The following is a 15932-nucleotide window of genomic DNA, read 5'->3' on the forward strand; positions in this document are numbered from 1 at the left end:
CCTCCTGAGGCAGTATTCCCAATACTAATTATTGACCGCAACAGCAATTTCCTATGTGGCATGTTAGGTGCAACAGCATTATAGAAACGCACAAAATTGAAATTTCTCATACAACTCATAATTGTTGAGACCAGAAACAATGAAAGATAGTCACAAGGAAACATATCATGAACAGCCCAAAGCGTTATGGCATGATCTCATTAAATAATGCTTTTTAATCAAAATAGGGAAAGGAAGGAAAGCTTAAGAGAAAAAGCAAGATGACTTGACAGGTCAGTATCTCAACACTTGCAAATAAGTATCCAATTAATTGAGCCTCCAAACACTCTGTGGTATAAAAACATCCTAGGTAATAAACAAAATATGTGTTAGATTATCTGAGTATTAGATTATTACTATATGTAATTTATGTACCTCAAATGCAAGGGCTATGTATTCAGAATTGTCTCCAAATATTACCAAATATTACCACATTCAAATGTTAAAGTAATATACTATACACTTCCCTACACGTTTGACATTTTCTTCCTATATCTTCTGACTTTATATTCTTCATCATAACTGTTTATTGAGAAGAACTAGAATACTATGTGCTACTACATCTCACTACTTAGAAATAGCATATGAATCTGTTTGCCTTCTTAGCAAGTTCCAAGATTTCTGCATCCATGATCTTCAGATCTTCTGAAAGATTTAATCTTGGATTTCATCTAAAGAAGCAGGTCAGGATACCTCAGATCACAGATGACTTTTATTCAACAGGAAAACATATTCTTTAAGAAAAAAAAAAGCAACTGCAAATGACAAAGTATTTATAAGACCTAGCCAAAGGCAAATTTGCACAAACAGTCCAGGCTGGGTCATCTATTATGCTTTCATTTTTCTTGACAAAAAAAGTGAATGCAATAGTGATTTCATTTTAGCCTGTCATGACCATGATTACTGTGGCTCTCTAGTTCTGCTAGTTTGATAGTACCCTGTAACCAGCTTTCAAGATGAAAGCACTTAACTCTCAAATACTTAAATTTTTTCCTGAGGTAGTGACAATAGCAGGTGTACAGGAAAAAAAAGCTTTTAAGCTGATTTAGCAACTGATCCAGAATATTTTGCTTTATTGGAGACTGTGTGGCTGTTGCTCTACTCTCTTGCATTCTGTCTTCATCGCTATTACATAATTGACACATGCAGGAGCTCATCTCCCTGTCATTACCTGGACATTGAGGTGTAACTTCTTCAGACGCTTTATCAGTGTGTCCTTATTGCACGGCACAAAAGCCTCAAGGTGAGAGTACACTCCATTGCGGATGGCAGGATTTATCTCCTGTAACTGTAGCTCAATACTGACAAATAAACAAGAGAGTCAACCAGTGAGGCACTCCAAAACGAAGATGACACCTGAACAAAAAAACCTAAGGAAGCTTTGTATGCATAACACATTCTAGAAAAATAGTAGCTAAAATAATCTAGAAAATAAGATACTAAAAATAGCAGCTTGGGACATTTTCAGAGAAACTTTTTTACAAAAGGAGGAAGTCTTAATCAATGGCAAGAAGCCATTCATATACATACTTCTCCAGCAACACTGAACACTGTCATTCAAATTTCATTTACTCCCATCATTTCACATCAATCTTGATACAATTTTGATTGCCACAGTCTTCCAGATACTACTTTTTATTTCTTAGAATAAAAACGCAGAACCTTCTATATTAAACCCTTAGTTGAGGGATTACAAAGTAAAAAGAGCCGGCATTTTCCTTCATGAAAGCTGAAGGTGTTTTGAGTTATGAAAGTGGGAAACAGGAAGAAATAATGGCAGTTTGTTGAATTTTACACATGAAGTCAAGGACACAGGGCACTGCAAAACACTTTACACTGAATAAAGACACACAGATAATCATGACAGTAATTGTATTCATATATAAATCTCTTTAGCTAATAACTAGCTTAGACTGATCTACCTTCATTGACTTTTAAGGGCTTTGTTGGAACAACCTCAATAATATTTCCTCTTCTGTACTTTTCCTTTCACCCCTTTCCAAAAAGGGAAGGTTGTACAGATAAGCACTTACTCCAGCAGAATATTATTCATGTCTTGCGTGAAAAACTTCTTCCTGCCTTCTTCATCAAACATCTTGGCGGCCTGAAAATACAGCAATAAAGAGCATCCAAAACATCATAAAGCATTTTATCCCAACCACCCTTGTATCTTTACTTTTATAGCTATGTCACATTCTTATTTTCCAGAGAACAGCAATACTTAAAAAAAAAAAAAAAAGGCAAAAACCAAAAAACTATACTCAGCTGTTCAGAAAAAAGGTGAGGACTGTTGTTATTATACTCTGCTATGGAAAGGGGCAAATCTGAGCTATATGAGCATGTGGACCACACCTGAACAAGACATAAACAATGCATGGTAATAATGGGTAAGATTGCATGGCTACAATAGCACAGGAATGTATATAAACTATAGAGACTGTTAATACGTTTTGGAGGGCTTTAAGAACTTTGTTTAGCTGCTTAAAAGTAGTACATTCAAGATACAGCAGAACTCATAGCTCGCTTAATGCTTTTGCTTGATGTTGACCTATTCTCTGATTGGAAGATGATTAAGAAAGCCCAGAACTTGTTTGAGCCAAGAAAAGAAGGCACAGTAACCACTAGCCTAAAAAACAGGAAAGTGAAAGAACCCACCTAGAGATAAGAAAAAGGACCCAATATGAGAGAAGATGACCCCACACCTAAATATTACTATTGGACCAGACTATCATGTGAGGGGTGGGAACCTTGGTTCTAAGGGTATAACTGCCCAGGAGCTTTAGTGTTCGGGGTCCCTCTCCAAGGCACCCAGCTCAAGATGTCTACATTAGTACACTATAGAAAATAAATTATGTTTTTTATTTTGAAGGCTTTGATTATAGATTATTTTTGGGGAACCAACGGTCGAACCTGGTGGAAGAAGTGCCCAAGTGTGTGTGTGTATGAGGGATTGAAAGGGGCACCCATCAGGTCCCTGGAGTCACCCACTGCAAAGGGACTCTGATCCTACAGTTCATGTCTCAGGTGGTGTGCTTGTGACTCCCTGACTGGTGTGTGAATACTCAGGCAGTGGCTTCTCCCTTAGCACAAATAAGAACGCCTTGATCTAGGGCAAACAATCATTCTATTTAAAATCTCCTTGTATCACTGATTTTATCACATTAATCTTTTCAATAATCCTGAAGAAAGTGGTAGAGATGTTTTATTACCTCACCACCAGCAACATTCTACTGCAACTGTTTGGTTTCAAAAGAGGAGAATTGCTTGACAAGTCAAGCAGAGGCAAGAGCATCACCACATTTCTCATCTCCATCTATGAAAGGCTTCTTTTCTACCTCTTACATGCCTCACCTAGTTACAACTTCCCAGCCTTCCACCTCAATCTTTCAGTGCAATTTATACTAAGGGATTATGTATGCTAGAGGAATACTTTAGCCCTCTTTCTCGTGGCATCCAGCATTCTCACCATCTTTAGACTTTATCTCTAGTATTTTTGTCTGGTCTCTTCCTGAGTGTGTTTGGGGTCAGGAAAAAGACAGTCTTGTTCTCATACATACTTTCTCTTATTAGAAGTTTTTACTTTATCTTTGTACCTCTTATCTTTCTTCTTACCACCTAGATTCTTGTTTTGACAAACAATGACAACTTGTAGGAGAAAGATAATTCCTTGCACCCTTCTAAAACAATCAGGATGATCTCTCTAGCATTCATAAAAAACCAAAACAAAACACTTTTAGAGGCTTACTGTCATCTTACATTCTGTCACTGGGACCAGACAGCAAACATCTAAAGGAGCTGGAAAAGGATATGCATGCAGAAAAGCAAGCAAGTGTGGTATCATTATAGTGACTGACAAACATTAGAGGCAGCCAGCATGTTATGGGGTTGAATACCGAAATAAACTAAAATTATCTAATTCTGCCTTCAAAAAAAAGAAGTATGACTTGTAATAACATAGAATCACAGAATGGTCTGGGTTGGAAGGTTAAAGATCATCTAGTTCCAACCCCTCTGCCATGGGCAGCAACACCTTCCACAAGACCAGGTTGCTCAAATGCAAGTGTTAGCTTGACAAAATTCCTGTATTACTATGAATTACTTACTGTTCTTGCTTTTTGTAACCGACCCATTTAAGTTTGAAAAAAGTATTTTCTGGAATTGTGAACCCTACACTGCACAGGAAAACAGGAGTCTGATACTCTATCAGAAACTATAAGGTAGCCCATTATCTGAATGCTTTAACACTTCAGTCATGAACATTGATACCAGAGTTTAAGTTCCTGTAAGGACTGCATTCTGCTCACTACTTTCTATCATAAATTCAGCTGTTGAGGGGATGCTATTATCTGTTTAAGAATACTAAAGCATTTGTCCTGCTAAAAAAAAAATAGATATGTTATAGAAGTTTACAAGTAATATGATACCAAAAATACAACTTTGAAAATCTTAAATCTAGTATCTTCAAGCATAATTAATACAAGGATTATTATCATCTTCTGGTTTATATAAAGTGGAAGGAAAGATAAGCTTTGACATTGAGGTTCCTGGTAGACCTTAAAAGGCAATTTCAGCATTATACTATCATACTGGATAGTGTTGCTGGCTTTTGAAGATAGAAACATTGTCAGATTCAAAAACTGTATCACTATCACTGACCTGTGCAGTTGTTTTTTTTTTTTCCCCCTACAGACAGATTATCTTGACAGTTACCACCACAACAGAAAAAAGCCATTTTATTACTTTCCTGCTTGTGTACAATACTGTCCTCTGTCATGGTAGTTCAGAATTGCCCACTTAGGGAACTAGAAGACATTAATCCACAAAAGGAAGTCAGAAAGTTTTTATTGCATTTAGTCATTTGCTTTCTAAATAGATCTACTTCTTAAAGCTAGATATATCATACACCATTCATGCAACATAGGCTTCTTCCTACAGCTTTATAAACTTCTTAGCATTCTTTAAACTAAAGAGCACTAAAACTGTGAGCCTGGCAAGCATCTGACAAGACCCATTTCCTTTTTCCTGCTTTTTAGATGATGTTCTCCCTCTCTGATAATGTGCCAGTTGACTGCAATTTGCAGAAGGTAAGGAAGTTGCAGTCTTTGAAGTCAACACACAATCTAGTCTTTCCCTAAGTGTATGGTTAGACTTGCTCTGCTCAGCCAGTACCAAACCAGAAGACATCAGAGGCAGAAGACAGAGTTAGGTTTTTCAAGAGCCACTGAATTTAAACTTTTTTCCAACTGAGTGGGGCCTGTTACACAGTGAGGCAAGATGAACTTGGGGCAGGCCACCACCACTTCCTGACTTTTGGCCTAATGCAGTTCTGCAGTTTTGCTAGAAGCTTATTGTAGATTCATAGCAAAATTAACCTGAATATTCAAAGGTAAACAAAATAATCTCTTTCACTTTAGGGAATATTAACCCCTTGGCTGTATTTAGATTAGTACATTTAAAAATAACTAGAGAACACTGTAAGACATTTACATACAGGTAAGATGTTTTATCATTACCCTAACCTGTAGCAAAGCAAGCTCTGCTACTCTTTAGTTTTTTTCCAAAAAGGTAGTAACTTGAACTGCTTTTTTGAAACTTACCCTGAGTAAGGAAAAGGCTTAGTAGCAGAATCTGGACAATCAAACAAGAAATTTATTCTCAATTTGAGCTAATATCCACAACTGAAACAAGCATATAATGCCTTAGTAGCTCTGATCCCTTTCAGTAAGCTATTGAGATGTTTGTAACCTGTGGATTTAATACTTTTCATTAATATTTTTTATGAGTTTGGACTCCATACTAACCTTCCAAAAGATAATATTCAGTTTTATGGGTTTTGGTTTTTTTTTTTTTTTTTTTTTTTTTTTTTGTAGTTGGGTGTTGGTTTCTGGTTATGTTTTTTTACTGTTTGTGTTGTTTTAAACTGGAAAGTTAGCATTTATGTTACAAAGCCAAAAATTCAAGGCACTGATTTGTAAGCTACAGTCCTCTTTCAGGTTTCCTCCTCCAAAGTAAGAAAACACCCATCCATTTCACTAATTAATAATTCAAGTTAAAGTAACACTAGTATTTCCACTATGGAAAACCCCAAAATATTACAAGTTACTGTACACAGAAGATTTAGAAAACCTTGTTTCCACCATGAAACAAACACTGCTTTAACAAGTGACCTGCATTACCTCTGTGCCCATTTTCATCTAACACAGCCATTAAGACTGACATTAAGATCAATTCTACATTTTGTAGAGTTTCAGCCTTCAATTCAAGGATGACAACTTAGGCCCTAATTATTCTTCCTTGTTCTCTCAAATTCTTGAATGCAATCCCTTACCAGTGAATTTGTACTTACTGTTCGAAGGTCTCCAATGCGCTTTTCGAGTAGCACAGGCAGACCTTCTGGGAGGGCAGGCACCTGCTTGGGTGTCATGACCTGAGAGGTGTAGGTTGCCTGAGTGACATTGCCATTTTCTCCTGACAGTTCAGATACCGGGCTGCCATCAGAAGTGCCATCAAGCAACTTGTCAAAGTCAATGTCTCCCAGCATCTCCAGGGCACTTTCAGCTTCTTGCAGGAGCTCACCTTCATTTGTGCTACCAAAAATGGAGAGGACAGGATCATTGATCCTAAGATTCAAGTCAGAGATATCATTTCCTGCACTGAGAGAGGAGGAAGGAATTTTACTAGGGGTAGAGGTTGCAACAGTCACTGGAGGTTTTGGACTAGATTCCTTCTTCCTCATGGCTTCCTTCTCCTTTTGAAATTTACGGATCATGGCAGCCAGAGAGAGTGAGTCTTTATACAGTTTCTTTTTCTTCTTTTCAGACTTGTGTGAATTTAAGGCCATTACTCTGTAGAGAAAATAATATTTCATTAGAAAGCATGTGGCTTTTGAGGCCTTAGTAACCTAACAAAACTCTATGAGTTTAGTGCAATTAAATTATGAGGGAGAAAAAGCAAGTACTTTGTGTTTCCATCTTCAGACTACTCTATCAACTACCATAAACCTTTGCTGGTCATGTGATTTCATGCTCTCCAATCATTTTGTTTTGCTAATTGTTTTGTACACATTAAGGCAAAAGTTATTTATTTTTTACTTTGATTTAATTATGGAAAAGTTACCACAGTTATTAAACTCATAGCTGATCTATGCTACTAAAAAACCTGTCTTTCAGGCTCCTGAATGTTGGCAGGTTGCTTTAAGTTTAGGTACAATTTCTACATGAAAAAAGTTCTTTGTTGGTAAGAATTGTGACATGCAGGCTCAACATCTAAACACATTTTCTGCCAATTCATCACCTTGATTAAAAACACTATCAATAAATTTTCAACACCTACTTGAATACTCACAATTAGACAACTTTCACTCTGAGTTTTCTAGAAGCCAAATAAAAACCCCATCACCTTAATCCTTCTATGCTAGCCTCAGAACTCAGGAAAACACACATGAAGTTAGTAAGAAACATGTAGAATAATTAAGCTATGTTTATAAGTTTTCCAGATTAGAAACCATGGACTAGGAAGAAAATTATTTTTCATTAGAAGATATAAAGCTTTGTGCTATGGAAGACTTTGGGAAGAACAGTGATGGATAATGCTATTCATAGACTCAAAAATTATTTTCTGTAATTTTTCTTTATTATTCCTTATTCAAAATTTGGGGGGGGGGACAAAGAAATTAGTTTGTAGGACTTATTTATGCAAAAACCCCACACAAATTCCAAACCCCAAATCTACTGGCTATTAATGATACTTTAAAAATAAACTATTCTAAACAGCTGTGATAAATCTTGCTATGCCACAACCTTGAAACCAAACCTTACATACAACTGAAGGGTTCACCTAAGGAAACATACCCCAACTGCTTAGGAACTTTCATTTTCCGAGGTTTCTTCTCCTTTTCTGTCCCTTCATCTTTCCTCTTGCGCTTCTTCATTCCACGATCTTCACTTTCTTTTAGCTTTGCTATCTAGAAAATAGATCAAATAAAGGGCAATAATTCTTCCACACTAAGGGAATTTTACAAGAAGCAACATTTAGCTTTCCTTATATTTTCCAATTCAGAGCCAGGAAAAATACCTCAATGTGCATAAAGGTAAACAGCATCATTGGATTCCTAGCAGCAATTGTAGTTACTGACATGTCTCAATCATTTTTAAACAGTTACTGAATTCAGTTTCCAGTAAGAAAAGTACTTTAAGGCACATGCAGACTGAGGTCCAGCCACTATGAGCAACGGGCAACTTGGAAGATTGAATCTCCCCACGTTCTTCTGCTACTACAGTTTCATTGCTGAGTGTGAAGTTACATAGTATGGAGTATCTTTTTGGCCAATTCACATCAGCTGTCTCCCCCCTCTCACATTCATGCTGATCCCCAGCTCATCTACTGGTACATTGTGGGGAAAAAGAAAGCCTTCACACTGTACAAACATTATTCAGCAATACACAAAGCTCTGGTGTGTTATCAATACTATTTCAGTCACAAATCCAAATCATAGCACCATAAGGGCTGCTATGAATAAAGTTAACTCCACCTCAGTCAGATACAACACAAGAACCTTAAAATGATGTTAAAGTATTATAGAGCAGGAAAGGACATCAGAAAGCAGTAAGTTCTTGGAATGGGATGGAATTTGTGAACGTTATGTGTAAGCAATTATCTTCACATTGATCATAACTTGTCAAAGTACACAGAACAGCACACTGCTTGGGAAAGACTGTATATATACTTTTAAATATAGTTAATATAGCTATTCTTATGCACTGAGTTTATTTTAACAGATATTTTGTTTTAAGTGTTATTTTGAATATTGGGAACAATTTCAAATCATGCAAGCTTTCTGCAAAACCATAAAAGCAGTGTTGGAGAATTTAAGTTCTCCTATAATAAAATTATTATAAAAATCACAGAATCATCTGTCACTTCAAGACAGATGAACAGAACATGTTAGTCGCCTAAGCAAATGGTTAGTCTTACAGGATTGGACATCCTGTAGACATCCTGACTTATCTTCCAAATTCCAGTACATGAACAACAAAACAGATAATGCAGTAAAATAATACTGTGCATCATTCTGCTTTCAGCCTCTTCATCTGAGCCATTAAGTATATCAAGTATTCCCTAGTATCCACCTAGCTATAAGTTCTGTATAAAAAGCATAATTAAGATCACTCACTTTAGGTGGCCTATGCTTTTTGTCTTCTGCAAAGTCTTCATCCTCCGAGTCAGATGCCTGGCGGAACTGCAGTGTACCAGTGTTAATATAAAACCCTCCATATTTGGTTGTCAGGGATGCAGGAACCAATTCATCATACTGGGCAGGAAAAAGAAGATGAGTTTATCAGCGTTTCTTAATAAAATGAATACGTAGTTCACTTGTCAGTCCCTCTACATGAAAAATTACATACAAGTACACAGCACAGCTTGCTAGAATAGAAACAGCATAGTAATATTATTGAAAGCTTACTGGCCAAGACAGAGAGCATTAATATCACAGAATAACCTTTGTACTTTCAAAACAATGCCCTTTTTTTGGAAGAAAAGGCAGGATTACAGCATTAAAAGTATTGCTTTCTGAAGGAAGTGAAACATTTCCCACACCAAGGTAAAAAAAAGGCACCAAAACTTTTAAACTATTTTTCCTCCAATACTCTGTCTCAGAGTATATTACATTATGCTAGACATTACATCTCAAGATACATAAACCATATGAACAATGATATACCACCTGCCTATGAGCAACTACACTTGATTGGTCACTGGTTGTTTTTGTCCAGGAAGCAGGCAGGCACACAGTGAATTATTTGTTTTCATCTATGACAGACTTAGAGGCATACCAGCAACGTCAATGGTTGAAAATAAATTTTGTAAAAAAAAAAAAAAAAAAAAAAAACCCACACCCAAACCTTGCCTCTATTGATTTTAAATCTTAAGTTTCAAACTTCTATTGAATACCCTTCAATTTTATGAGACAACATGTGGTTCAAATTGCCTTCTGTTAGTCATACACTTATCACAGGCCCTTTAAGTTACATGTTAGTGATAGCTACAGTTATTTCCAACACCTTTTTCTTCCATAATTTTGAAAAAGATAAGTCTGAACAATCACTATATTGCAATGGAGGAAGCCTAATCTATAACAGAATTTTACAGAACTGGATGTTATATCTAGGAAATAGGACTGAAAATAGTAGAGATGTTTTTGTAAATGAAGCATAAAAACTTCAAATTATATGCTTTGTTTCATTAAGACTACCGCAATTTTCATTAATACCAATCTCTGCAACGTACTTGACACGTTCAGACTTTCCAACACATGCTACATTTAGTACCAACTCTAATCACAGTGCCCTGCTCAAAAACATACTTCTAAGTTACCTGAAATTTTCTTTTGTTAAAAATGCTATCCCAGACATGATAAAATTTAGCCACAGTATCTGTTAGCTTATTTCCAATTTTAGGTGTTGAATATGACATTGCCTCTTATACAAATACCAATGTCAGGACTTGTTTCATTGGAAGTCAGATATATTCTCACTCTGTTTAGACTGTTTCAAAACAATAAAAGGTTTCAAACTCTTAAATGCACATTATTTTGAAAAGCACTTAGTATTTATGAAGGAATTTCCAAGATAGAATCACAAAGCTGTATCTCAAAAATATTGAAATCCAAAGACATAGGAAGTGGCCAATATTAAGTACAGTGGAAGACAATAATCCTATTATTTCATGGCCAACAGTCTCAGAATCACATTCTCCCCCAGCTACTACCAGAAACTGTTAAGCTCTAGGAAATATCTTGTTAGCAGCAAACTCTCAAAAAGACTGGGAGGATGAATAGATTAACTCTATCTCTATGCAGAAGTATCAGAAAAGCAAGTCACAGAAGTGTTTGCAAGAGAAGGGTGGTTGCCTTTGCAGTGGCATTACTACTATGCAGAAGGACAATGTTGTCTTTAACTACTCCAAATTCGGACTACTGGTCTTAGTTTTCAAATACTGAAAACTGTAAGATGGTGCACTTAAGCAACAAATATAATTCTGGAAGCTATAGTCTGCCTGCAAGTATAAAAACAGAATGCCTGACACCTGCCAACAAAGATAAGGAAGAAACATTTACAGGACCTAGAAAGTCTTACAAGAATACCAACTGTGCAATGACTAAGAATCAATTTCTGCCCTTCTGAAAGAAATGGTAGGATTTTGACACTTCAGAGGTACACACTCTGGCAGAGGAAAAAGTCAATTTTGAGTTACAGTTGCAAGCAGTAAGTGTTTGGTAGCACAGTCAAACAATTAAGAATTCAAGATATTTGAGAAGGAAACTTATTTTGAAGTTTGAACCAGCAGACCTTCCACTGTATGTCTGTTAAGACAGAATCCAACAGTCTTAATTAATTAGTAGGCAGTTTTAACTGCCACAGCATTAACTGAAGACTTGAGATCACCAACACGAAGGGAACACCCACAGTGCGAAGCGGAAAGTCAGTATCAGCTTATTTCATTCCCACCCTGCGCACCATGCAAAATATACTGAAGATAAAATGGTTTAAGAACCAAAAAGTCTGGGCTAATGAAAGCATTAAGACAGGAAGAAGAGTTATCCAGAAGAGGGAAACAGTGAATGTATACTTCAACAAGAAAGTTGGTGAAACACTCAGAACTGGAGAACTATGTTGATTTGATCTGAATAAGTAGTTAGAAGTTTCCATGAGTCATCAACTTTTATCTTTCTGGAATGTAAGGCTCAACATGCAGTACAAAAAGACAGAAAGGGAAAGGAAAAGTGTTGACAGGATCTATGAAATACCCTAAGAACATATGAGAGACTAACACAAGAAAGCAGGAAAATCTTCATTGGACAAAATGAAAGCGAAGTGGTCTAGTTGTGGAATTGTCATTCATCTTAAGAGACCAAGATGATCACACGAAGTAGGAGGTGCAAAGTAAACTTGAAAGTGGAGGCTGGGTAAGAAATTCAGAGAAATCTGATGTTCTTCCACAGCTCTCAGAACCAGCTTCATTATGTATAAGGAAGATGAAAGGAAAGAAAGTAAATTCTTATCCACAGTGCTTAATAAACCGATCAGGCATTTCCCTTTTGAGATAACTGGGTGTGAACTGAATTGGCTAGGTTGGGGTATGGGATCAAAACAGAAGAATACAGTAGTTGCCAAGTTTGAAGGAAAAAACACACAGTCAAAGCTGGGACCATTATCATAAGAAGGGAAGAACAGGTAATAGGAAACACAGGAAAGACTTAGTTGCAGAGCAGTAAAGGAAGTCCTGAAGAACACACAAGAAAAAGTAAGGATTAAAGACAGTCCATAAGTGAGGAAGCCATAAATCACAACAGCTGATTAGAATGATCAACATCTATGTGGCACAGATCCGTAGAAACAAGGCAACCAGAAGGGCAGAAGTCATTCAATATACAGATGAACTAGCTATCCCATAACAGTCAGCAGGTAAACAAGGTCAGCAAGATGTGGATGTGTAACGTACAGCTAAGGTTTCAACAGCTTTTGCTGAGGACTAAGAATTTAGCAGGACTTTTGAAGACCTTCTTGATCTTCTGTTCTCCTTAACCCTTGAGAGTTTACTTTTCCCTACCAAAATTTGGTTTTACCTCAGCCTTCTGAACAACTTATAAATCTTAACTCAAGGCTTCATTTCATTTTCAACTTACCTAAAACTAAAGCCTACAGACCATAATGTACCTAGTACTCCCTCCTTCAAGGTGAGCTTACTATTTCCTAGCACCCTAATTGAACAGAAAATTTGAATATGATTGTGTAAGATATTGGCAACAGCTAGATTAAACTTAATTTTAAAGTTTCTTCAGGAATCTCTGTTAAAGGGAACATGAATCTTACAACTTCTAAGTCTTATGATGAATTGGTTTCAAGACTTTTGCTTTGCACTAGCTTTTTCTCCATATGAAATAGCAGAAATGATCCTATTAAGGAAAACGGTTTAAGCCCTTTACCATGTTCTGCTCTTCCTTATACATTCCAAGATGGAGAATTAAAATTATCTGACCTACAAACAGACAGGACTTGGTATATTATTGACTCCTGTGAACACAGATTTGTCCCATGAAAGATTATGGAATCGTTCTGCAGGTAAGACTGATATGTTGTCTGATCCTCTAAAAACAGATCAGTATGTAGGTTATTTACAACTATTATCCTTGAGCTACATTACTATGTTTCTAGTGCCATTAGCCTACTTAAATGTTTAGATGTGAAAGATAATGTAGTGGTTTTTTAAGAATACGTTAACCAGTTTCAACTTCATTATTATACCAAGAGTAAAGGTGAAATTTTATGGGTTATACCAATTTAGTTCTGAAATCCAGACCCACAGTACACAGCATTATCTTATATTGTCTACTGTTATGATCAGATATTTTGACCACAATCCCCCTCATTCAGCTCCCTTCTAGCAAACAGCCTATACTATAAAAGTACACAAGTGAAAAGGCTTTTTAACACTTCTGTATTAGATACCGGAAATTGTATTTGCGGCAAACATGTCCAAGCATTTTAAGAAATTTAGTCAGTACATTATTTGTTGTCAAACTGGTATTATTTACATAAAATATAAGCAGGGATCATTTTTGTTCCTCCTTCAGTTTATTTTTGAAAGGGGTGGGGATGAGCTGCTTATTTTTGATCATCATTAGCCCACTGAATAAAGTCAAGCAACTGAAGTTACATCAGATATGGCTGCTTCAGTCAAATTGACTGAGTATCTGTACATTTCACAACATACTTCAAGATACTTCAAACATAGCTGATGGATCTCTATGCTTCTTACAGACACAAAGAACTGAAATGCACTCTTTGGCTTTGCTGTCCTTCAAAGATAAGTTTTCAAACAAAATAACAAATATCTTTCTGAAAAATAGCACAATAGAACATACAACAAACTCCTGAACAAGGTTAAGGGGGAACAATACATTGCTTTCCTAATCCAAGACGACATCAAAAAGCAAGCAGAAAGAGCTTTCCCATGGTAAAGAAGGTTCCTCTTCCAAAGCGCATAGGCAAGTTGGAGTTTTTTTGTTTGTTTGTTTGTTTTCTTTGTTGTTTTTTGTTTGTTTTCTTTGTTGTTTTTTTTTGTGTGTGCGTGTTTTTTTTTTTTTTTAATCCTGGGGCAAAGGACAGCTGACAAAGCACAACAGAAAAAAGCATAACAGATTTAGATCAAGATATGATGCCTGGCTCAGGGTAGTCTAGACTATTATAGGATAGTCTCCTAGGAGAATCCTAGTTTAACAGTCAGGATATTATTATCCATCAACCTACCAGAGCACCTTGAGAAAAGTACCAATATATACATACATATATACTGCTCTGCTTTGTCCTCACCACAACCACCACTTTTTATATCCTCCCACCAGTCACTGGAGTCAAGCTATTAGCTTAAGTGTCCTTCAGTGCAACAAGATGACATTCTTATAACCTTGAAAATATTTCAGCCTAAATTATAAAATATATGACCACTCCTGACCACCCTTATCTGCTCAACTCAATTCTTTCAGAGATTGAGCTGTGACCTACACTGAAAATACAGTTCAGTGTTTTTATTAAATATATACGCAATATATTACTTAACCTCTCCAGGTTTCATGTTACAGAGTTACTAGAAGATTCTACAGGAAGAAGTTACACTTTCTTTTTTCAGTCATTTAACATGGTGAACAGACTTACCATATATGACACTTAACACAAATGCTCTTATCAAAGATCTGTTATTTTGGCATGTTACAAACCTTCCCTTTATATTATAGTAATAATCGTATTGTTTGTATATTTTTTGGAAAACACTTAAACACTGCTGGTTAAATAAATTTATCTACTCATGAAGAATAGTCAGGTTACTTTGAAAAGTGATTTTGTGCTCTTTAAAAAAAATTAGCAAAAAGCAAGAAGTTGCTACACCTATTATCATTATTACTTCTTACGCCTACATTCTTGATATACACTAATTTAAACAACAGTACTCGAGGACTGCGTAGTAGATAGTTTAAAAAGGACTGTTCTGCATTAAGCAGAACAGTATCTGCTTTATTTGTTTGGTAGTCCACTTTACAGCTTTTATTTATCTTGGGGTGAGGAGAGATAAAAAGCAAAGAAATAATCTCCTAATTGAAATTGTCCCTTTTATTCATCTGAATGCATGACATGTCAGGTGCCAACAGGCAGATCTACCCTGAAAACACCTGGGAAGCATACAAGACATCTTTTATTAAAGGTGACATGGTACACTCAGCTAAGTGAGCACTATTCCCTAGCCACTGAACCTTCAAGACTGGGAAAAGTGACAATGAACAAGGATGACAGACCAGTAATATAAGCACACAAACCCATAGCCAATAAAACAGCCAGTAAGTGAATCTCTTAAAGAAAGAAAAGCTTTAATGCACCCTTACGTATTCATTGTGGACGAGGTTTGTGATAGAGGTCTACAAAGTCAGCTTTTTCCACATGAAAAATGCAGCAATGTTAAACTTCTCTCTCAATCCAATGTGAAAATATGTTTAATAATGGATCCTATGTAGCATTTTTCTGTATATACCTCAAACATTGGCAGGTTGATAGGTTTTTTTCATTTTGTTGGGTTGTTTTTTGTTTGTTTGAGTTTGTTTTGTGTTTTTGTTTTTTTTTGTTTTTTTTTGTTTTTTTCTCTTTTTTTTTTTTTTAAACACACATTTATCTTTCTCAAGCAAGACTGTCTCCATAGCTATGCATAAAACAAGCTCCTTTAAGTAGGAAAGATGAGGGAACATCATCAAGTTGGCCTGAAACAATTCTGGCCCAGAAGCCCACAAAAAAAAAAAAGTAAAAATTACCATCAACACACTTGAACTCTGCCATTCCCCAAATATA

The 15932-nt window shown here is 36.1% G+C and overlaps 1 protein-coding gene across 1 annotated transcript in view; it reads right to left on the minus strand.

The window, feature by feature from the left end:
• Positions 1–15932, minus strand: part of UBN2 (ubinuclein 2) — a 56839-nt gene that overhangs the window by 24916 nt on the left and 15991 nt on the right. The window contains exons 4-8 of the mRNA XM_042792093.1: positions 9212–9349; positions 7890–8002; positions 6386–6884; positions 2073–2143; positions 1211–1340 (exon numbers count right to left, since the gene is read on the minus strand). Coding sequence (XP_042648027.1) covers positions 1211–1340; positions 2073–2143; positions 6386–6884; positions 7890–8002; positions 9212–9349 — 951 coding nt within the window. The remainder of the gene's footprint in view (positions 1–1210; positions 1341–2072; positions 2144–6385; positions 6885–7889; positions 8003–9211; positions 9350–15932) is intronic.

The sequence above is a fragment of the Tyto alba genome, unplaced genomic scaffold, assembly GCF_018691265.1.
Source record: "Tyto alba isolate M040663 unplaced genomic scaffold, T.alba_DEE_v4.0 Super-Scaffold_2, whole genome shotgun sequence".
NCBI lineage: Eukaryota > Metazoa > Chordata > Aves > Strigiformes > Tytonidae > Tyto > Tyto alba.